Source organism: Sorex araneus, chromosome 3 (genome assembly GCF_027595985.1).
Source record: "Sorex araneus isolate mSorAra2 chromosome 3, mSorAra2.pri, whole genome shotgun sequence".
NCBI classification, from domain to species: Eukaryota; Metazoa; Chordata; class Mammalia; order Eulipotyphla; family Soricidae; genus Sorex; species Sorex araneus.
In genome coordinates, this window is record NC_073304.1 from 150,314,300 (window position 1) to 150,339,037 (window position 24,738).

General features: G+C 40.6%; 1 protein-coding gene across 1 annotated transcript; it reads right to left on the reverse strand.

Annotated features, from left to right (window-relative positions):
- Nucleotides 1-242: 242 nt before the first annotated feature.
- Nucleotides 243-1,028, reverse strand: KPLCE (KPRP N-terminal and LCE C-terminal like protein). The gene has a single exon (XM_004618108.2). The coding sequence runs from the start codon at nucleotides 1,026-1,028 to the stop codon at nucleotides 243-245; it is 786 nt and encodes a 261-aa protein (XP_004618165.1).
- Nucleotides 1,029-24,738: the final 23,710 nt, after the last annotated feature.

Sequence of the window (24,738 nt, forward strand, 5' to 3'; positions counted from 1 at the left end):
AAATCATAAATATAGAGAAAATAAACAGAACAGATGCCAGTGGGAATTACATTCAGAGCTTTATTCTTGCCAAAGTTTGGGGATGCATGAACTCTGGCAGGATGCCTTGATCAAGAAGCAAAGCGTTGAGGTGAAGCAGTGAGATACATCAATCACCTGGGTTGGATGGATGGGCTAGAGGCATGGGGATATTCCAGAAATTAGGGAAGGGAGCTGAATCCTGGCACAAGGCTGTTGTTGGTTTAACAGCAACAGTCATCCCCGCGATCACAGCATGCAGGACCTCTGGATCTCATGGGAATAATTCCCAAACAACAGCATCCAGAGCCACAGGAACTGGAGCCGCAACACCCAGAGCCACAGCCGCCAGAACCACAGCCGCCAGAGCCACAGCTGCCAGAGCCACAACCTCCAGAGCCACAGCCACCAGAACTACAGCATCCAGAAGTAGCACAGCAGCCGGATGATCCTGAACTGCAGCCCTGAGGTCGTTGGACCCAGCGTCTCAGGGGACTCACCCCAAAGGTCCTGGGAGCCAGGCAGCAGTAGCTGGTGGAGCAAGGAGCAGAGCAGGGGTCAGGGGCATAGCCACTAGCTGCATAGCCACCAGTAGAGACAGAGCCACTAGCAGGAACTTGAACATAGTAGGTCTGGCAAGGGGTCTGGACATAGCATGTCTGAGTCTGGCAGGGGACTGGGCACTTCACGTAGGTTGTCTGGCATGGAGCTGGGCATTTCACATAGGTTGTCTGGCATGGTGCTGGGCACTTCACATAGGTTGTCTGGCACGGAGCTGGGCACTTCACGTATGTCTGGCAAGGAGTTACATATTTCACACAGGTTTGCGGCTGGCAGGGAGCTGGGCATTTCACGTAGGTCTGAGTCGGGCATGGAGTAGGGCACTTCACAATGGTTTGGGTCTCGCATGGAGCTGGGCATTTCACAGACTTGACAGTTTGAGCACCTCCTGTTCCTGAACCTTTGACACAAGATGGAGGGAACTGTACCTGCTTCTGCTGGTCACACATCTTTCTGGAACTTTGCAAAATCTTAAAAGAAAAAGTTTGGTCAGATATGAGAAGGTTTCCAAGTAACCCCAAAGCATTCCCTTTAGATGGAATAGTCCAGACAAAAGAGTATTTTCCAAAAGGGGATGAATACCCAGACCTGGCATCAGGGTGAACTCAGAGTCGAAGGTCTTAGACTCAGCTCTGGTGTCCTGCGTTGTGTGAACTGACCATGTGCCTTTGCACACACCATATATCTATATTTCCACCCAACTTTCCTTGTCTCTTCTCTTCTCTGTCAATGTCTGCACTATGAATTGCTTGGGGGATACTGATATTTCCCAGATAATTTTATCTGCCACTCCTTCTCTCAAGAGGCTTTCATTCTTCCTGGCTCCCAGACAAGCAGTACCCAGAAAAAAAGCAAAATTAATTTTTCAACAAACCTTGATCCAATAAGAGTCTTTATTGGGTCAGAGTTTGCTTTGCACATGGCCAATTCCAATTTGATTCCAAGCACCCTATGTAATCCTCCAAGCCTGCCTGCCAGTATGATCCCTGAGCAAAAAACCAGGAGTAAGCCCTGAGCATGACTGGCTGTGGCCAAAAACGAACAAACAAACAAACAAAATACTAAAAGGCTTACCTGCCTGTCAGAGCCTGACAAAGCCAAACTGAAGTAAACTTTCTTTATTAATTCTTTGGATTAGCATGGCTGTCACCTCATTCATAGACCCATTAAAGGATTGAAAATCTATGCTTGGAGAGAAAGATGCTGGTGACCTAAAATCCCTCTTATACTCATACCCCTTCCTCTCCTCCTGCTCCAGCTATGCCCTTCCCACTAAGTACAACCATAAGTCTCCAGCACTGTCCAGTCCTGACCACTTCCTTCCACCACTGTGCATACCAACGTCTCTAAGTCTTTCTCATCTACTCCACTGATTCCCCAGGCATAGACTTACCTGCTTGGGTGATAAGAGCAAGACTGGAAGAAGTCAGTAATCTGAGGAACTGGCAACTGGGGAGACCTTTTATAGGGTGTCAGTGAAGCAATTTAATGACATCTGAATGAAGCAGCGATCACGAGGACAAGGGCCAGCCTTGCATTGATGAGATTCCTCCCCAGGATGCAGGCTCTCCAGTCAGAGGCAGGGCATGTCTCTACTTGACATTCAGTTTCCCAGAACACGAGATAAATTAGCCCTGGTGATCCTTCTTGAAGTTGGTATTCTTTTCCCAGAAGTTAGAAGAAGTGGTATCTATGGGATATGTCCTTATGAAATTATTTCCAGGTCACTTGAGTCTTTGAGAAAGTGCCCAAGACATGGTTTAATGTCACAAATTTTCAAACACTATGTCAAAGGTGATATTGCATCTCCCCAGCCGAGCTGGTATTTACTGGCTCCCAAGGTGTTGGTGTGGTTTGGGTTGCTGATCACCAGGTCTGAGGAAGTGTCTCTGCCTCCATTTGGCAGCAATCAAAGCAATCTTCCTCCAATATAGGTTTTATCTTGAACTGAAAAGTTATTCCAATTTAATTTGGATGATTAATAACTCTAGACTTCTTATTGAGGTTGTCTTTCCTCATCTTCTTATGTCCTTTGGCCTCTCCATCCTTACCTTCTCATGGCCTATTGCCTTCCTGAACCTCACTACCAGACCTATGTCCCTAAGAACCCATTACAGGAGCAAAACCAACCAAATGAACAGTATGCTAACAATGGCATCTAAATGGCATCTAAAATTTTATTGACAATTTTTATGTGCCAAATAGTTCTCGAGGCACTTCCATTTATAGATTGCCCTGTAACTAAGGTGTTACTGAGGCTCTGAAGTATTTAATACTCATTGCATATCCTAGTATTTAATACCCATTAGTACCCATTGTCACTAAGCCATTACAAAAAGTGGCTAAAATTCAAATCCAAGCAGTCTGCTAAGTCTTAGTTTTCACAAGCACACCTTTTCCCCTTTTATTTCTCTATACGACTGCTGCTGAAATTGTGTCCTTTTGTTTTCTATGTGTAATAGAGCAGACGTAAAGGATTGAATGTACTAAACGTTGGCCTAGCCTATTTACCTGTGTTGCTTCATGTGGTCTTCACAATAGCCCAACGAAACAGCAGGTGCCTCTATTTTTAGAGATAAGAAAAATGAGACCAAGATCTCTAGTTTAGAGGACAGTCCTGTTTGCAGTCGATAGAGTATCTTTTGAACCTAAACCTATATAACTCCAAAACCTACATTTTTCTCCAATCCCACGTGTCACATTACCCAGTGCAGAAAGTCACCCTTGATCCTGAATGAAGAATTCGTTCTAAACAGCTCCCCACTCAAGTCAGCAAGTCCAGGTCCAGAAATGTCACCTGTGACATTTTAGGTAAAGGGTGCTTCTCCACTTGTCTGTATGGATCCCAATTTCCCTGAGATCCATCAGTCTTAGGGTTCCCAGATTTTCTAAACAAGGAAAAGATAAACTGCATTTAGTTCACAGATGATTTCTATTATAAGATCAGTGTTGCAATGTATGTGTGTAAACAAGCTGGAGGAAGCATGAAAACTTCTGTTCTGGATTTGAAAAGCTTCATGCTTCTTTCTGTCATTCCTGCATGGGTGACATTCAATGCTCCATTGCTTCCTCTGGGAAGGCCACCAGTCCCTCTCCACAGAGGATTGAAGGAAAGGGGAAGACTATAATTTTAGATCAACCCATCACTGCTTTCCTGGGGATGTCAATTCAATTAATGCCAGGCAGGAGGTTTTATGGAAGGATGGAGAAAAGGAAAATCTTTGGGGGGCTAGGACACTTCACAGGGATAGATCATCAAATTCAGTCTCTACAATGATGGCTCAATAAATATGTTAATAAAACAACTTGCCCAAGCTCACACTGCTAGATGTAATAAAGCTAGAATATTAACGATTTTCTAGATATAAGATACAAGAGATATAAGAGATATATCTTATCTAAGATATAAGAAATATAAGAGACATAGAGCTTTATTGTTTTTTTCTGCTCTAATACTCTAATGTTCTGCATCTGGTGCGAAAATCTATGACACTTAGTCATTATGACAAACTATCTTATACATAAGTTTGTTTCAGACAGACATGCATACTCTACAAACAAGAAAATGCTCTAGAAAGTTGGCCATTTGGGGGTACATTGATAGACAGGAGAGAATTTAAGGCAAAGATTAAGCCAAACCCAAGTCTGATCCTAACTCTGCTGTACATTGTGAGTTCACTATGTCCTTTCCACTGCTTCTTCTCTCCTACTAAAATAATAACTATATGATGCTACTCCTGGTTATAAAATTCATGGTTGTCATGATTTGTTCTGCAAAGAAAATACATCTTTCCACATCCATAGTAGCTATCCATGGAGTTATTCCCATTATCAGTGTTTCCTAAAGTGAAACACTTTGGGAAACCCCCATCCTCCAAGGCAGGGCACTGGACCAACCCCAAAAGACTGTACTGGCCTCAGCTGAAACTCAGAAAAGCTTTCTATTTGCTCACCTAAAGAAGATAGACTTCAAGGAGGAGTAATTTTTATTCTGAAAAGGTGATATTTGGTCAAAGAAGTTTGGAAATCTCTGCGCTACAATATAATTTCTCTGCATTTCTGTGGGCACATTTACACAGAATCTGAAGATCAGTAATCTAACACGTGAACATATACTTGAATTAATTCAATGGAAAACCTGTACACTGATAGCACATCCTAGACCAAACTCTTTCCTCCACATGGTGAGCACCCATCCTATTAGCCAACATATACATCTCACACCATTGTAAGCTCCGACTGGCTCACTTCCTGCTCTATAGAGTCAGGCTCTCACTAATGGGTTTGACATCTTCAGGTAGCGTTACCCACCCACCCCCCAGTAAGAGGTACTGCTTCTAGGTGCCACCAAATCAGGCATGTGAGTTGTACCACACCCATTTTATAGGTTGGGAAGGCATGGCATAGAGAAGCCAGATGACTGGCACAAGTGCCAAGGGTGAGTCATTGGGATCTTCCAAGAAGATCCCACTGGTCTCATTGGAAACAAGCCCACAGATTCAGAGATATGTGGATTCATAAAATAATATTCTGATATATCCACAAGGTCTGGAGAAAATTATGAATTCACACAATCATGACTTCTTGGAAGCAGATGGGACTACAACATGCCCTCAGATGTCTGACTGGACCACAAGACCAGTGAACACCAGTGACATCTGATCTGCTGGATTGTCCTTCTGAGAAGGATCTTTGGTATTTTAAGATTCTGTGTAGTCCACCTGGCTACTTCATTTCTGAACTTACCATTTGCACAGACAGGAATTATGTACCTGTTCTCTCCAGGGTCCCCTTAAACACCTATGTTCACAAACCCTGATATAAATTATATGTTTAAAGTTGTGCTCCAGAGTTATGTCAACCACACCAAGATTTAAACTCTGTATTGTCTTCAGCTGAACCATCACTCAGAGAGGGTGCACCCTGGTTGCTGGTAAGGCCCGAGGGCCTGAATCTTTATTCATATTTGAAACTTTTCTTGAGCAGAGATTAGGGGAAAGTTAGGGGTCCCTCTTGTGCTTTGGGTAAAAGTCGAGGAGGTGAGAAGACACATGAAAAGGGACAGAGGGCACCAGGACATTGGTATCCAGTCAGAAACATCACTATTGTGTCTGAGATTAGAACAAAGTGCAGAACTATCCTCCCTTAGAGCCCACGTCCATGGTGCTTTTGTTCTGAGTTTTTTCTCTGAGCCTTGTAATGCCTAAATCATTGCCCCAACAACATGTGGGAGTTCCTTTAATACTCTCTTGACATTATATTGTAGAATCAATAAATGGATGGCTGACAAGGACTTGTATAGGCATAGAGAGTAGCTGTTGTTTTTAACTGAGGCCTACCGAAAATGAAAAATTGCTCAAGGCCAGGTAGGAAGAGACACTAAGTGGGAACTTTTGAATCTCCTCCAGGGTATATGACATTACAACACATGGCTACGGAACAGGCTGGCTAGGGAGCACCCTCTCCTTGACTCCTCCTTGCCGTCCTGCGAACTACCATCACCCTATCAATACAAGACAACCAAGCCAAGATGGATCCTCTACTGAGGATAGTGTTTTTACACATGTATAGGAAGGTCACATGGGACTCCTGCTGCATGCACATTGCTCATAGAAACAGGAGCACCCAACCCTGCGCTTCTCAGAGTCTCATGAGCAGTGTCTGAGCCAGAGAGCACCAGGGCTCCCTTGAGTACAGAGGCCAGGGAACATGGCTACCCAAATATTCCTTTTCTCCCAGGATGGCCCAAGGGACTGGTTTCCTTGGGCTTTGGCCAGTCCTTGTCTAATTTATTCATTCTCTTCAAGAAAACTAGTCCCTCCGGTTTACCCACCACTTTGTTGATCTGCTTAATTATAATTCGATTCTTAACAATTATCTCCTGAAATGTTTAATAGAAACTGATTCATCTTTGCACTTTGGGAACAAAGGGGAAGAGTGAAGTCTCATATTCCTCTTACATATTCCTGCAGATAAGATTCATGGGATCCTATTGTTGCTTAGACCCCTTCCTTCCAACCATTCCATTGAAGTGAGTTTACAGTATCTAGTCTCTAACAGCCAGCATTTCTGCTATACCAGAGTACCCAAACTGGCAACACTCTGGGAAAGGCAGCCACTCTTTATCTCAGGAACAGAATGGAGGGTGAGGACAGAATACTTTCACAGAACTAATGGCTGGGCCTGGAAATTGGGTTACTTTTAAGTAATCTGGATTCAATTAGCATCTATTTTCCCAGACTTTGTATGTGTACAACAAAACCAAAGAGAAGACTACAAAGATCAGTGAGTTTTCTTCATCAGTTTCCAGATGGAATTGAGATTTAATGCTTAATCTTTTCAAAATAACAGCAGAAGAGAGTTAAAGATTGCCTTAAAGATGCCAGTGCACATTTTCATTTGAGTAAAGAGAATTTTCTGAACAAATCACTTGAGGAACATAATTAATTTTTATCACTTATTTTTCCCAGGTTTGGTAGCATTGTATGAGTTAAGAAGCTCAACTTGTTGATTTTATAAGCTACATATTGCAGTCTGATTTCCATCATTGTGTTAGCTAACATCCACATTATGTCATAAAATATCCTTTTTATGTGGCCAGAACTTCTAAGATCTTCTACCAGCCTTCTAGTGCATAGTATAGCATTGTTTTCTAGAGTCACTAGGTCATGAATTACATTCTTAGAACTTATTCATATAAGTGGATGAATAACTTTGACCAAATCCCTCCTCCCTCTGAAGAGGAATTTTTTTAAGATAGATTCATCATGGAATTCTACTCTGCCACTACTTACTGTCCTCATATTTAGAGCAGAATTTTAGGTTTTTTAAAAGATATACATACATCGAAAACTATTTCCATATTGTTTATTGATTGACTTTTCTTCAGCTCAGTGAAAGCTGTCAATCTACCTTTCTGTTTAGGGAGATGGACTGGTATTTATATCTTTAAAAAGTGAAGAAAATGAAACAAAATCATAATCAAATCAGGACTTTAAGGTAATTTTACATTTGTAAGGCATAGTCCTTAAGCATTTTTTCAACAGTCTAAGAAATATAGTGGCATAAAACTAAAAGAAGACAAATACAAGGCATAGAGTTTATGACTTCTGAGAAACAAAGTTTGAATGCTTAATCAATTGATTTAGGCTCAGAAGAAAAACACAAGACAGAGGAAGGGTAAAACACCATTATTGTGTTAACTAACATCCACATCATGTCATACAAGATCTTTTTTAAAGTTCAGAACAGCAGCTAGATCCCCCAGAGTCAGGGCAATCAACTGAGCCCCTAGACTGCTGCCACTAATCCCGTAATGTGAAGAGAGCCTCATGTAGGGCTCACTGCAACAGTCAGATCTCTGTTGTGATGGGCAGGTGGAACCCCAGGGGCTGAGGTGACTCAGGCAGCAGCCCCACCCCTAGAGCTGCAACAGCCCCCAGAAGTACAGTAGGAAGAGACTGGACCTGGGCTCAGGGCTGAGCATTGCAATCGGCACTTAGGTGGGCATTTGGGGAGACATTCAGAGGTAGGAAATTTTGGGAAGCACTTGGGATGGTGCTGACACTGCTGATAGTTCTGTTGTTGGATGTCTTGGTATGATTTCTGTGAGTCTGAAGGACAAAATAGAAACATATTCAGTAACAGTAATAGGGACCATTCTGTTCCTTCATATTTTGAAATCATACCCCATTTGAATGAGATATATGAAATGTGTTCATAGAGCCAGAGAGCTAATAGTTAAGACTCTTGTCTTGCATGTGATTGACCATGTTCAATCCCAAGGAGTGAGAATAGAGCCAGGATGAAGCCCTGAGTACAGCTGGATATGCCCAACCCTCTTCTCCCCCCACCCCCCGAAATGTATCCATAAACAGAACCTAAGACAATATAACTTGACTTTTGTATATGTAGAATTATCTACAGTTCCTGATTATGCATAAACAATTATCCCTTGCTTAAGTAACAAATCATTTATATCACGTCATCCCATTGATCTTCGATTTGCTCAAGCGGGCACCAGTAATGTTTCCATTCGTCCCTGTTGTGTGCTAGTGTAGCCCAATGGCATCTGCTCGCTCCAGGAACACGAAGAGCACCAAACCGTTTGTTCAGGGTTTTGACGAAGAAGTCTGACCATCTTGTGTGTGGGCGGCTAGGTGGTCTTTTGACGTCCAGTGGAATTCAGTTGGTAACAGCTCTAGTCCAGCAGTCATCTCAAAATCGCATTATCTGTCCGGCCCATCTGATTTTTTGAAGCCTTGGCAAACGAGACTGCGTCCCTGATTCTCAATCATCAATAAAGGTCGGAACTCCGGATTCCTTCTCTCACTTGAGTGAAATGTGATACTCCAAGTATAGCTCTTTTGATTCAAATTTCAGAAGGGAGAACATTGGGAATGATATCCATCCTGCAGAATTTGGTATGTGGGCAGGTGGACATGGCTATCGAAGAGATCCAAGTAGAAGTTGTAATTAATCCTCTCCATTGCCCTTCTAGAATATGTGATAGATCCATCAGGATGTTGGAGTGTAGTCATCTTGGTCTTGTAGTTGGTGAAGGACAGGCGAGCGTTGCGAATACTTTTCCCAGCTTCTACTGCACTGGCCAACACTGCTGTTCTTCTCTCTTTGAGGTCTTCTTTTATCGCTTCTCTGCACAGCTTTTTGAGCTCGGGCATTAGCTTGTGATTGCCTGAGGCTCACACCAAACCATGTTGTGGAATGAGCTAGAGAGTTTCCGAAGACAGGCATCTGTTTGTGGCTTTCCCACTCTCGGCATTCCTTGTGCAGTCATAAAGGTTCTGAACCAGTCGATCATATTCCTTGTCGATGTTGTCAATGATGGCATCTTCCCAGGTTGCTGCAATAGTGCCAAACAGCTCCCAGTTGGTGGTCATTCTGGGAGTTCTCTTCTTAAACTTTGCAGTCCTTTCTCCCCACACCGTGAAGTAGAATTTTGCATGAAGGAGACTGGTCCGATCCCATTTGAAATTTTGGGACAACGGTGACATCAGTCAGGCAAAACCGTCAATTGAATATGACGTGGTCAATTTTGTTGTGAAACTGTTTACTGGGAGACTCCCATGTCCAATGTTTAGATATGGCCTTCTGGAACTGTGAGTTACCATGGATGATCTTGGTCGACATGATGAACTCAGTCTCTCACCCTGTTCATTCCATTCTAGGCCATGGGTCCCAATGTGGAGTTCTTCGGGTGACCTTCTTGGCCCTATCTTGACATTAAAAATCACCAACAATGACCTTGTATAAGGTGCGGTATTCTATATAGAATTTCTCCAGCTCCATGTAGAACTTCTTAATTTCTTCTTCATCATAGTTGGATGTTGGTGTGTAGACAACAAAGATAGAAACTGCCAGCAGTGAGCTACATGTATTCAAGCATAATCGTCTGATTCAGGTTGTTAGACATTCAAGTAAATCAATGTTCATGGCCAAGTTAGTGTTGACAAGGACACTGACACCATTGATACCTCTACTGTTGCATGTTCCAAGGAACAGTTCTTCTCCAATGTTGAAAATGGTGTGATGTGATCGATGCCTTCTCATTTTGGTCAGACCAATGATGTCATACTTAATCTTCTGCACTTGCACCATCAGGTGCTCGATGGATGCTTCCAATGCCAGCATATGTGCATTGAAAGTACAGTCATTTTAATCCTTGTTCATTTTGGCAGCTTAGTTCATCCCTGAGATTTTAAGAGCCTCTCCTTGCTCATCCTTCTTAACGCTGCCATATTGGGGGCTCTTTCAGGGTCAGAAGAATGAGGCCCATTATTTTTACTGTTTTTAGCATATCAGATACACCACGGGTAGCTTGCCAGGCTCTGCCATGCAAGTGGGATACTCTTGGTAGCTTGCTGGGCTCTCAAGAGGGATGGGGGCTTTTAGGGCGGCCTCCAATGCTTATGTAACAAATAAAGCTGTATTTGAACTGCTGCAATGGATATTATATGCTATTTCAGAAGCGTGTTAGAAACCCAATGATTCTACTACCTGAATCTATCTAGAATTTTTAAAAATATGTAACAACGGTGCCATCTCCTAATACACATACACACATTATATGTATATATATTATATATATACACTTGTTCCATAATATATATAAATGTATATGTATTTGTGTTCATATGCACATGATATAAATGTGTGACTTGTACAGTCAGAGCAAAGCTTTCTTCCTCTCATTGGTTCATCATGCCTAAACCAATTATTGCAGGACTGTAGCAGTTCTTGGTCACTTATCATCTCCCTGTCTGATCTCAGGATTTCCCTTTCCATGTGGTTTCTTTGATGAAAGCAAGTATTAGTCCTTCTTTAGGTCTTGGCTCCATCCTTCCAGACCCCACCAAGACAGACACTACCACACTACTCTGCTCTGTCCTCTCAGAGAAGCTCTCCAAACCCATATGCTTCCATCTCACTGCCCTCTTTGGAGTCCATAGAACTCAGCCTGATCTTTTTGCCACATATGCATCCCTGAGAAAGCTGAGTATAAGAGGTGTCAGGTTGGGTTTCAGGCAAACCAGGTTTCTAGAAAGCGCAGAAATAGTTGTTGCACAAATGAAAAATGTTTTTTTTCTATCTGATATTGCTCTGCCTCTTTGTTCTTCCCGCTATGAACAGGGTGTTGGAATTGCCAGAAGTAATACATAGAATTAGGTTTTTGGTACCAGTCTGTCAATCATACTCTTTCAACCTTATTTATTGTCCAAATGTAGAGGAAACTATGACCTATGAAAAGCCCTAGTGCTCTGTCTTATGAAATTCTATTTCTTGGGAAGTTTTCAATTCCCTTTTCTTTCTTTCTTTCTCTTTTTCTTTCTCTTTTCTCTCTCTTTCTCTTTTTCTTTCTCTCTTTCTCTTTCTTTCTCTCTATTTCTTTCTTTTTCTCTCTCTTTCTCCCTCTTTCTTTGCTTTTTTCTTTCTCTCTTTCTTTTCCTTTCTTTCTCTCTTTATCTTTCTCTCTTTCATTCATTTGTTACACCATGAATTGTTCTTTTCACACTGAAATTGAAAAGTTATTCATGATTGGGTTTCAGGGTTTCAACATTTCAACACCAGTCCCTTCACCAGAGTCCACTTCCCTTCACCAATACCCCACCTCATTTGCTTTCCACTCACCAGTGCTTCTACAAGAGGTGCTTTTTTCCTACTTTTAAAAAACACCTTGGTTGGGGGCTGGAGAAATAGCACAGGGGGTAGGGCGTTTGCCTTGCACTCGACCAACCCAGGTTTGATTCCCAGCATCCCATATGGTTCCCTAGCACTGCCAGGGGGTAATTCCTGAGTGCAGAGCCAGGAGTAACCCCTGTGCATCGCCAGGTGTGACCCAAAAAGCAATAAATAAATAAATAAATAAAATAAAAAACACCGTGGTTTATAAAGTTGTTCATGATGTATTTGTTACAAGCATTCAATATCCCACCACCACTGTGACCTTTTTTCCAGCATTTTCTCTAACACCCCTCAAGCTTGCTCCTGTCGCAAGTACAAAGTAATTTATTACATATTTCTTGTTACCACTAAACAGCTAATGGGAATTGTCAAAAGTACTTCAGTAAAAAAAAATGGTAAAAATTATTGTATCTCATCATGGGGACAGTAAGTCCTTGTTTAGGAGTTTACTAAGCTGTTGTTGCTAGTTGAGCCTTCTGTGTTAATGTTTTTGTTAATAAAGCTTAGTTGCCTTCTATATTACGTTCCCATCCAATCTGATGTACTCTTACTGGCATGTTAGTACTACAAAGTTTGGAGATGTTGTGCAGCCACAAATTCAGCCGTACATTCCAGAAAATCCATGATAATGAACTGGCGGTGAACTTACATGGTGGGGGCAGAGGAACATGGGTGAGTCTGCTAGAGATTCTGAAAGTATGGCAGGGGGAGGGGGAGTGAGAAGGTCATCCACACCACGCCCAAGAAGACCCAGAATTTTTAGCCAAAATAATCCTGTGTACCTGAAATTTTCAGCAGTTTGGCATCTCTGCAGAGCTCAGTCTTGAGATAATGGAGTCAGGCCAGAGGCAAGGCAGCAGCTCTTGGGATGTGAGTTCAGCTACTGGGGCTTCAGCAGGGCAGGAACAGCCTTCCTCCGTTCTGAGATTGCACTACAGGTCTCAGCCAGGGACCAGTGTGTCTAAGAAAGTTTTGCTCTAGTTGATGTCTTTTGAGATTTAATTATGAATCTCTGGAGCAGGACTGATAGATGAGCTTATGTATAATTCCCTTTTCAGTCTCTGTCTTGAATGTGCCCTTGTCAGATGTTCCAGCTCTCAAATACAAACTTGCAAATCTGGAATGCAGACCCCACTTCCCCAACTCTCATATATTTTTCCTCCAATATTTTACCTACCCTAAATTAACCAGGACCAAGCATTAAGCAAGTAGTGATAGAATATCCCCTGCTCTCCAAATCTCGTTGGAGTTATTAAAGCAAGTCAAACATACTGTTTCCTTATCTATTCTTTCCTTTCCCATGGAAAATGTAAGTGGTGCTGTTGCCTCCTTGTCAAAATCTGGCACTTCAAGTCACATCCTCCTGCATAATGTGGCATGGCATCCTTTAAGAAATATAAGAAATTAATTTTTTCTTGCCAGAGCAATAGTGGTGTGAGTATGGCACTTATCTTGAACATTCCCAATCTATGTTCAATCCCAGGCATTACATTTGGTTCCCAGGGCCCCTCCGGTAGTGATCACCAATTCTTGAGGGCAGAACCAGAACTAAGGCCCTGAGTACCTCTGAGTTAAGCCTGAAAATCAAAAAGGAAATAAAATTTTCCAGATGTATCAACCCCACCATGCTGTCATTCAATCACTTTCTTAAATTAAAACCCAGATATATATCAACTAAATGTTCCATGTTCTACCAGGGTCTGGCTCATATCAGGTCCATAATAAATTAGTATTTGTTTATTTAACGAATTCTAGGAAAGCATCACTAGCTATATTCCTCCTGAGGGTGACTTTAATTTCACTGTGCTAGTGACAGTGAAGATAATATTGCTACTAGCAACAGTGACCATGATTGATGATTAATTTCTTGGTCATAAGAACCAATTATTCCTGGATTTGCTCTCATCAATTATTATCATCTGCGGATATTCTGGAGAAGGAGGTTGTTGTGGATGACTTGTCACATTTCATTTGGTTGAATTTTTACTGTGCATTTTTCAAAATAAATATCTTATAATTAATTTGACTAGATTCATGAACTGGGATGGTGTCTGTTGGGTGGAAACGTGATAAGCTTTACTAGAATTGAATTTCATCAAATTAGGATCCTTAATGGCACTTCTTCATAGTCAACTGTCTTTATACTATTTGATTTTGGGTCTTTCAAGAATGTGATTTCAGGGGAAGTGACAGACAAAAAATGTGATTACATTTTTTCTCATATAGGTCTTGGTTATCTTTCAAAAGAGGTACTCCAGGGACTGGATCAATAGTACAGTGGGAGTGGAGGGTGCTTGCCTTGCCCAAAGATGACCCGGGTTCAACCCCCAGCCCCCAAGCACTGCCAGGAGGAATTCCTGAGTGCAGAATTAGGAGTAAACCCTGAGCATTTCTGGGTGTGACCCAAAAAACAAACAAAAAACTAAAGAGGTATTCCAAAATCAACACCCTTGAAACTTTTCTTATTAAAGAAGGATTTTCACTTTGTCTACAATATTTATCTTGGTTTTATTTATGTGAAGGTATCTATTTTTCATTAATTTTTAAAATTTTTCAGCTGTTACATTGACTCTTTAGAGTTTTATATATATAATACATATATATATAGTTAATTTGATCTTTCAAATTTTTATGCCCTTAATTTCATTTATTAGTATATTAAACACAGTATTTAAATATGAAAGGATATTTATCCTTCTTTTTATTGTTTTGTTTTTTGTTTGGGAACCACACCAGCAATGTCTAGAGCTGTACTCAAGAATCATTCCTGGCAGGAATGATCAAAGCCATGTTCGTTTCATGCAAGGTAAATATCCAATCCACTGCTCTATCTCTCCATCACCTCTTTATCTTAATACATTTTATAGAAAAGCTTCTATTTCTCTCCCCTTTCCATTCTAGAGTTAGATCTGAGTAAATTATATGTACTTAAAGCATAGATTTTTTTTTACTACAAGTTAAAAACAAAAACAAAAACTTTGTTTCCTTATTTTCTAAATTGTCTCTTATTAACTAAATTGTAATCAGGGAATGATATCTTATATGTACTTTGTACTGTGGGATTTGTTTTTCCGTCCTCTCTGGTATTGCATGGCACTAGGAATCAAGCTCTGAGCCAGGGGTCTATTTTCTGAGACACTGAGTTAAGTTCCAGGTCCTTTATCTCAAGGATTCTATATAGTAGGACTGTCCAAATCAATTTACCACATGTTGTGGCACCAGGGGTTGATCTCATGACCTTGAATTTTTTAGAAAAACTTCTGAAGTCATTCATTCTTCTCCCAGCAGTCAATACTCAATTTTTTAGCCAATACTATTTTTAAATGTGATCTTTGTGGATTTAAAATTATCTTTTTGTAAAAAGTCTATGAAATTTTGAAAATTAGACATATTTCCAGTTGCTTAATATGGATATTAACATGAATATAGCTGCTTTATATTGCTCAGTTTCTCTTTCTCCCCATTAATTCTAAAATCTGTTTTATAAAATTTATTTTGTTGTACCTATTGATTTATCTAGCTATTATAGTTTATTAATTATTTCTTTTATAAAATGCAGGGGTTGGAGGTGGTCATTTAAAAATTTTTTATTTTTGTCTTTTAAATACCTTGAATTTTATAATTCTACAATAATGGGTAACAGTCCTTACTTCCTTATTATTTACATTTGTCTTTTGTATATTTATTGAATTCACTTTCTGAATTACTGATTTGAGACATGTCTTCTGAATTGTCTAATGATGAGTTTTCCTTTACAGGCCAATCTGAATTCTAAGAATATTTTTATGATAAATTCATTTGCAATTTCTTCTTTTTTTTCTTTTTGGGTTACACCTGGCGATGCACAGGGATTACTCCTGCCTCTGCACTCAGGAATTACTCCTGGTAGTGCTCAGGGGACCATATGGGGTGCTGGGAATTGAACCCGGGTTGGCCGCGTGCAAGGCAAACGCCCTACCCACTGTGCTATCACTCCAGTCCCTGCAATTTATTCTTAAGATCTGGTGACATATTGGTTCTATATAATACTATTTTATAAAAGTTTTCATTTTTTGTTACTGTTAATCCCCCTCTAAAACATAGGCAAAACTCTTCATGACATTGTACTTAGATTTATTTTCAATGATTCAGTGGCAGTGTTCAGCAAATGGGACCAAAGATAAATTAAAAAGCTTCTGCACTGCAAAAGAAATGATGACTGAAATAAAAAGTCATCCCATAGATTGGGAGAAATGTTACCCACCACTCATCTGACAAATGGTAAATTTCCAATATATGTAAAGCACTGTTAAATCTTCACAAGAAAAAAAATTGGGAGAAAAGATAAACAGAAACTTCTTCAATTAAGACATACAGATGGCCAAGAAATGTATGAAAAAAATGTTTTGCATCTCTGATCATCAGGGAAGTGCAAAACAAAACCACTATGCGATACCATGCCAGTGAAATAGGCACACATCATAAAGAATGAAAATAACTAGTGTTGGTATGGACATGGAGGAAAAGTGACCCTTATCCACTGCTGGTGGGAATATCAACTGGTCCAACCTTTTTGGAAACAATATGGAGAATTGAGCTTCCACTTAACCCAGAAAACCCACTCTAGGATATTTACCCCAAGAGTTCAAAAACTCTACCCAGAAAACTCATTTTTATTCCTCATCTTCACTCATTTTCACCCACATTTTATTGTAGGCTGGAGCGATAGCACAGCGGGTAGGACTTTGAATGCGGCTGACCCAGATTCGATTCCTCTATCCCTCTCGGAGAGCCCAGCAAGCTACCCAGAGTATTACATGGCAGAGCCTGGAAAGCTACTCGTGGTGTATTCGATATGCAAAAAACAACAACAACAACAGTAACAAGTCTCACAATGGAGATGTTACTGGTGCCCGCTCGAGAAAATCCATGAGAAAAGGGATGACAGTGATATAGTGATACAGTGATGTTTATTGTATCACTTTTCATAATATCCAAAATTTGGAAAGAAGCCAAGAGTCCAAGAACAGTTTAATGGATAAAGTGTCATACATATACATAATGAAATACTATTTGGCTATAAGAAATGATGAAATTATATAATTTGCTGGATGAATCTAGAGAGTATTATGATGAATGAAGTTCATCAAGAGACACAGATACAAAATAATTTCCCTCATATGTGGTATATAAAGAAACAGTAAGAAAATTACAAATGCCAAAAAGGCATAACAAACTAAAAGTTGGTTTTTAGTAGAAAGCTCATATTGGCAAGGGGGAATAGGTGGGAAATAGGACAGGGTGTGTGTAAGGGAAACGGTGAGATTGGAGGAGGAAAAAGGACATTCTGGTGCTGGAATATGTTTTGTACAAAATCCTATCATTAATAGTATTATAAATCAAGGTTCCTTGCATTGACTTGCAATGCAATATTAATTGCATTGGCTCTGGCAGGAGCAGGGGCTAATCTGAACATGTCATTTCCCTCCCTACTCTGTGTCTCTGCTTAAGTAGACCATGAGAACCAGAATGCATCAGATCAGTCATGTAGGTCCGATAGAGTATTCAAGATAATCTTAGATCTGGGAACAAGTGTCTGGTGTGTGTGTGTGTGTGTGTGTGTGTGCGTGTGTGTGTGTGTGTGTGTCTGTCTGTCTGTCTGTCTGTCTGTCTGTCTGTGTCTGTCTGTCTGTCTGTGTATGTTTTCTTCTCTGATCATGATTATATTAAGAAATCCAAAGAGACTTAGTGCCTTTTCTTGAGAAATTCCTCCTGCTGAGACCCAACTCAGGCTTTTCTTTCAGCCACCCAGCTCCGTTTTAGCACCTCTTCAGACTTCCCACTGCTCAAGTGCTTCTCCAGGAATTCTCTCCTCTCACCATTTATGCAGTTCTTGGCAGGCTGCTAGGATGTGTGTCCTTGAACCTGAGAGTTGTAACAGTAGCTGCAAAGGGAGAAAAAAAGTTGTAACCCTAAGCATGCATTTGCATCATTTACCTCCTTGCCACAACTAGGTTGTGGCTGCTATTGGTAGTGTAGAGGTTTTTCTAGTGTGAAGAAAGAGAAGGTAAAGATTGACGGTAGTTTCTATCTCAGTATCATTCTGTACTATAAAATGGTTAAAACAAGGGAATCCAGACACAGTGTACTGAGTGTGCTGCATTTTGCATGGAAGAATCACATGTGTGACCTGTATTACCAAGAGGGAGGATTCTCATTCCTATGATGCCACCTCCAGGAACCCAGACAAGAGGAGACGCCAGTGTCCTAGTGTAAGGGTGGAAATTTGTTGGCAATCACCTTGGGAGTTTGCAAAGGCGTGGCTCAGAGGGATGTGCAATACTTCTGGGGGTTGCTATGAGACACTCCTTGGAAGGAAACCACTCATTTGACACTCTGGACAATTAAGGAAACTCAACCAAGAGATTCACCAAACTGGTGGATATCATTTGCCTTTCTGCTTCCGTACATCATAAGGGGCCTAACTCTCTGAGGTTCTGACTGTCTTATAAATAAAGGCCATTTATAAAATATCATCTAAGAATGATAAGAAGCGAAGGGAAAGGATTTCAGGACTTGTATGACAGCACAAAGTTACCTGGGATCCATGAACTACATGGCTCTGAAGTTTATCAAGTGGAATAAAATCAACCTTCTAATTTATTTAAGCCCTTTTATTTCAGGTTTCTATGACTTGACATTAAATTGAGTTTCTAACATAGACACACATATAAACACAATAAAGAGGTGAAATAAAACCCAACGTGCCAGAGTTAGTGTTTTATATGAAGAGACATATAAATGAAGGAGTTTCTCATTGCAAAAGAGGCTCAACCCACACCACCAACTCCTCCCTCACACACCCCACAAGCACATGGGGAGAAAAGCAGGCAGCTCAGTTCAGAAAGGAGTCCCTGAAAGAGCAGAACCTGATCCCGACTCTAACCTGTTTGTTAATCCTTTCCCCATCTCAGACTAACTTAAATTTCATCATTTTCCTCACAATGCTGATTCGATCCCCAACATTGCATCTGGTTTCCTGAGAACTGCTAGAGCTCACGCCTCAGCACAGTGCCAGGAAAAGCCTCTGAGCACCACAGAGTTCCATTGATCCCAAAATCATAGGAAAAATTTTGGTTCTTTTGCCACACCCAGCTGTGCTCGGAGCTCATTTATGGTAGGATTTGAGAGGAACATGTGGTGCCAGGGATCAAACCCAGGTTGACGTCATGACCAAGCAAGCACTCTACCTACTGGCTACCTCTCAGGTGCCTTAAGACAGTTTTTTTTAAAATAAATGTCATGTGAGGAGCCATAATGATGATATGGCAGGCAGGAGTCTTGTCTTGCATGCTGCCCACCAGAGTTCAATTTCCCAGCACCACACATAGTCCCCTGAGCCTCACCAGGCGTGATCCCTGAGCACAGAGGCAGGAGTGAGCCCAGAGCATTGTCAGAAATGGCCTGAAAACAAAGAAACAAAAATAGAAATGTCATGTAAAATTATTTATACACTGTCTTGATTATACATGTTTATTATGCCACGTCATAATAATTAGATGAAATACTCAGTTCATTTATAGTTAGATGAAATACTTAATGTTAATGTTGTACAAGGTCTCCAGTACATCTTTCAAAATTAAATAAAAGAATGAAAGATTTTTTCATCATGATTTCAGGAAAAACATTCTTATAATACAGGTTATGAAAATTAGATACTAATGACCTCAGTTTGTCAAAACCAAGACTAGCAATGACGACAATGCTGTCAATGCTGCCAACAGCAGTGACTTTATGAGCCTCTTGACTATTACTCTTAAACAAGTCTCCTCTTGCTTTCGTAAGTGCTGCCCTGCCTGGTGGTAGTAAAGGGGATGTTCACTGAAGGTCACAGTCCTGACAATGACACCTTCTCCTCTCTGCAATTCATTCCCTAAATAAAATGTCAATATCTCAGTATTTATTACTGTTGGATATTGAACAGATTTTTCATGGATTTTTCCTTAACTATAAATGTTGTTGTAGATCAGTGAGTTGAATCAGAAGTGTATGTAGCTTTTGTTGTAATAGTTTTGAAAATTGTACTTCCAGTAATTATGACAATCTTCCACTCCCACCATAGTCTATAGAATATATGCACAAAGATTTGTCATTATTTCATACTTTCAAACAGGTTATAACAATAGTTTTTAACAGTAAAATCAATTTTCTTACATTGAAGGGCAAAAACAATACCAAATTATTTATTTAACTTGCACATCTACCAATATCTGTGAGGTTTGCAGTTATTTGGTAGTGCTGTTTTTTTCAATTTTAAAGTTTTCCTGTGTTCATAGGATAAATTTTAATCATCTTTTATATGGTTATCTTTTATATAAAATGTTCTTGATTGTCATGTATATTAGAAATATTTTCTCTCTATCTATTGTTGATGTCTCAGCCTTTAAATATGGTTTTTTGGCCATCATGATTTGCAATATTGATAACTATAGGGTCTTGTGCCTACAACATTCCAACACCACAGCATCCGTCAGAGTATCCACTACCCTCCCTTACCTCAGTGCCCCCCCAGCAACCCTCACCCACACCATAGTATCCTCAGTTCAAAAGACCAGTTATTACATTCTGTTGCCTTTAGCCAATTGTTATTCCCTTACTATGCTTCCTTATATCTTTTATATTCTTTATGTTTTTATATTCTGTATTTTCCCTCTCCTTCTGTCTAACTTAATTCAGCAGGATTCCTTCTAGTTCTATCCATGTAGCAGGAAATCGCAAGATTTTTATTTTTCTTGTAGCTGAGTAGTATTCCATTGTGTATATATAACCATTACTTTATCCAGTCATCTGGTTCATTCTGCTTTTAAAAGTAGATTTAGAAACATATAAAACATGTTAATGTAGCCACATTCATTGGCCTTTTATCTATTTGTGTGTTTGTGAGTGTGTATCCATATACACAGAAATTGTGTGTGTGTGTGTCTTGGTGTGTGTGCATGTGTGTGGGACTTTGGGTTTTTGAATCCAGGTCTCTTCCATGCAAGACCCATTCTGTATCTTGTTTTGTTTGCTTGTTTTGGGGCCACACTCAGTGGTGCTAAGGAATTCCCTGAGGCTTGAAGGACTCTGGAGCACCAGGGCTCAAATCCTGGGCACACTATACTGTTGCTCCAGCCCCTCCACCTCTATTTTGATTTTTGTTTGTTGGGGGGGGTTGGAGGAGCCACATACAGCAATGCTCAGGGATTGTTTCTGCCTCAGCACCCAGGAACCACTTTTGGCGGTGCTCAGCAGACCATAAGGGACACAGAAGATTGAACTGGTTGGCCATGGGCATGGCAAGTGCTTCTCTCACCCTCTGTATCTATTTAAGTCCACAATACTTCAAGGTTTAAAGATATTCTGTTTTACTGAATTACTCAGAGTTTCAATTTTTAAAAACTTGGTTGTTTAAATAAGAAGAATTCAAATACAATGAAGAAAAAAATCTATATGACTTCACAGATCTGAGGAAGATAAAGAAACAAAAGAAATGAATAAATAAAACAGACATCCAAGCTCCAGGAGAAGGACGAAGGAATCAACCATGGTCGGCTGCGTGCAAGGCAAATGCCCTACCCACTGTGCTATTGCTCCAGTCCAGAGAAACATATAATTAATTTTTGTAAATATTAAGGATGTTTATTTTCAAGTGCTAACTATAATTTATGTTAATTTCCCCTAGCACCATATTATATTTTGTATTATTAATCTTCTAGTGGTATTTGTCTTTGCAGTAATTTCAAACTGTTTTAATTATTAAAACATCTCAGTATAATTTATAGTTTAGTTTTCAAAAATAGCAGAAATTTAAATCTGGCATTAAAGTAGGGAAAATTTTTAAAGCATAAGATTAAAAAGACTAAACCATAAAACATCAAAGTAAACTTTCATTACTTTAATTACTTTAATTACATACAAAGAAGGACTGGAGCGATAGCGCAGTAGGTAGGGTGTTTGTCTTACATGCGGGCAACCTGGGTTCGATTCCTCTGTCCTTCTCCAAGAGCCCGGCAAACTACCCAAAGTATACCTCCCACATGGCAGAGCCTGGCAAGCTACCCGTGGCATATTGGATATGCCAAAAACAGTAACAACACGTCTCACAATGGAGACATTAATGGTGCCCGCTCTAGCAAATCAATGAACAATGGGACAACAGTGCTACAGTGCATTTACATAAAAATTAAACAAATACATAAATAAGGTTGAAATAATATCTATATATTAATTACATATAAATAAGTCAATAATGAGAAAAAATAAGTTTTAGCTACTTTATCAAAGCACCATATTTACAAAGTTATTCATAGTTGAGTTTTAGACATACATACAATATTGCTGCACAGATTCCACCACCAGTGTAAACTTCCCTCCACCAGTGCTCCTGGGTTCCCTCCCAACTTTCCTTGTTCCCCTTGTCTGCACTCCTGACAGGTACCTTTCTAAATTCAGTTGTTAAAGTTTGGGTCTCTTGATTTCAGTGTTGGTTTCTCTGTGGTTGGATATTTGGCACTATCGTATCTTAACACCACCTTTGTGCCTGACTCCCCTGACCTGGCCTCCAACCCTTCTAATGTCTCTCTTCTTCCCACTCCTTCACTCTTTTCTCCCTTCTTCTTATACTCTGGGGTTGATCTGGGCTTCCCTCCCTTTAAAATATTGCATTTCCTTATAAAGTTAGTCTAATTACTGTTTATCAGTGATATCATCCCTTGTTTATCCTTCTTTTGGCTTACTTCATTTAGCATGGTATCATCCAATTTCATTGTGTATATATACTACATCTTCATGATTGACTTATCTGTTGTTGGACATCTTGGTTATTCTGAATCTTATTGTGCTGAGTGCTGTACTGAGTATATATATGTATATATGTAATGAGAATATATATGTGTATATATTCTTTTGAATGGATGTTTTTCTGTCCTGTGGATAGATGCCCAAAACTTGAATTGCTGAGTCATGTGGGATCTTAATTCTGAGGTAAATGAGTACCATTGTTGCTGTTTTTCACAGTATCTGACAACATTCTCACTAGTAGTGGATGAAGGTTCCATTTTCACCACATTCCACCAACAAGGATTGTTTCTAGTATTTTTTATATATGCCCTTCTAGTATTGTTAAATATATAAAGTATTGAAAAATAAATCTAACCTCTAAGTATAAAAACAGTAAATGTGGGGGCTGGAGTAATAGCACAGCAGGTAGGGCGTTTGCCTTGCACACAGCCGACCCGGGTTCGAATCCCAGCATCCTATATGGTCCCCTGAGCACCGTCGGGGTGATTCCTGAGTGCATGAGCCAGGAGTGACCCCTGTACATTGCCAGGTGTGACCCCCCCCAACAAAAACCCAAAAAACAGTAAATGTTAGCTAAGATTTGAGATACACTAAGGGTTTATCCATAGAGAAAATGTTCATGCTTATGGACTAAGTTCTTCTTGTTAAAAGGGTCTATTCCACACAAATTGAACAGTTCAATTATAATCCTTTCCAAAATTGTGACAGAGTTACATAGTTTGACTGAGATACAATTCAGATGCTTCATGATTTTCAACAATTATTAAAAGTGTAGAATTCAGGGGCTGAGTGATAGCATAGCGGGTAGGGCATTTGCCTTACATAGACCCGAGTTTGATTCCCAGCATCCCATGTGGTTTCCCGAGCACCGCCAGGAGTAATTCCTGAGTGCATGAGCCAGGAGTAACCCCTGGGCATTGTTGGGTGTGACCCATAAAAGCAAAAAAACAAAAAGTGCAGAATTCAATAATAATGGCAAATGATAACCTAAAAGACAAGATTGGTCATATTTATAGTAGATAACAAGACTTAAAGCTGAAAAGATAACAAGATGAGACATATGTAATCATAATAGTGAAGGAATTTATCCAATCAAAATAATTTAGTAATCATTAACATATATGCACTGAGTGCGGGGACATCAGAATATGTAAAATAGTATTAATAGGCCTGAAGAGAGATATACAGCAGCACGATAGTAATAGGGGAATTTAATACCCCACTGCTCCCAATGCACGGATACTTTACACAGGAAACACAGCCTTATACAAGGACTTGTATTAGATGGTCTTAGCAGACAGATCACAGGAGTCTTTACTCCCAAGCCCATATGGCTGCCATGTAAGCTGAAAGAATCCGGAGCCCTCTGACCATGATTGTATAGCTCAAAGCCTCTGGGAGCTCCACTGTGAGGCTTCTGTTTCACTGGCCTTCCTGGAAAATGCTAGTTTACCCTTTCTCTGATTTCACTCTTACCAAACCAAGTTCTGTGTGTGGTGGAGAGCTGCGCTTTAGGGATTGAAGGAGAACCACTAAGAAGCAATGACCAGGATACTTCATGAGTAGGCAAGAGAGTTTTATTGTTGCATGAAGGAATAGGAGAAGGGAAGGCTGGGGTACAGGGTGGTGGGTCAGTGGGGCGATCAGAATGAACAGAATCCTTCACAGCACCACCAGCCACGTCGAGATGAGGAACCAGGAGAAGCACCACTGTGGAGCAGGTTCTTGCTTTGAGTTTTTTTTCTGGAGATTTCTCCCTGATGGCCGGGGTCGGGGTCAGCAGCAGCCCCCAGAGCTGGGGCAGCAGCCGGAGCTCCCAGAGGGTTCACAGTCACAGCATTCGGGGCTCTGATGCCGGCGGCGGAAGAGGCGGGGTCTGCTGCGGTGGCTGGAGCAGCAGCCCCCACCCCCAGAGCTGCAGCAGCCCCCACCCCCAGAGCTGCAGCAGCCCCCACCCCCAGAGCTGCAGCAACAGTTTGCGCAGCTGGAGCCACAGCAGGAAACTGGAGGTGGGCAAGGGTCTGGGCACTGGGGTGGGCACTTTGGGGGGCACTTAGGCACACATTTTGGGGGGCACTTAGGCATACATTTGGGGGGGCACTTGCAAGGGGGTTGGCACTGCTGCTGGGTTTGCTG

Bases quoted from the DNA above. Each gene is read 5' to 3' on its own strand.
- KPLCE (XM_004618108.2), bottom strand. From the start codon at position 1,028: ATGTGTGACCAGCAGAAGCAGGTACAGTTCCCTCCATCTTGTGTCAAA.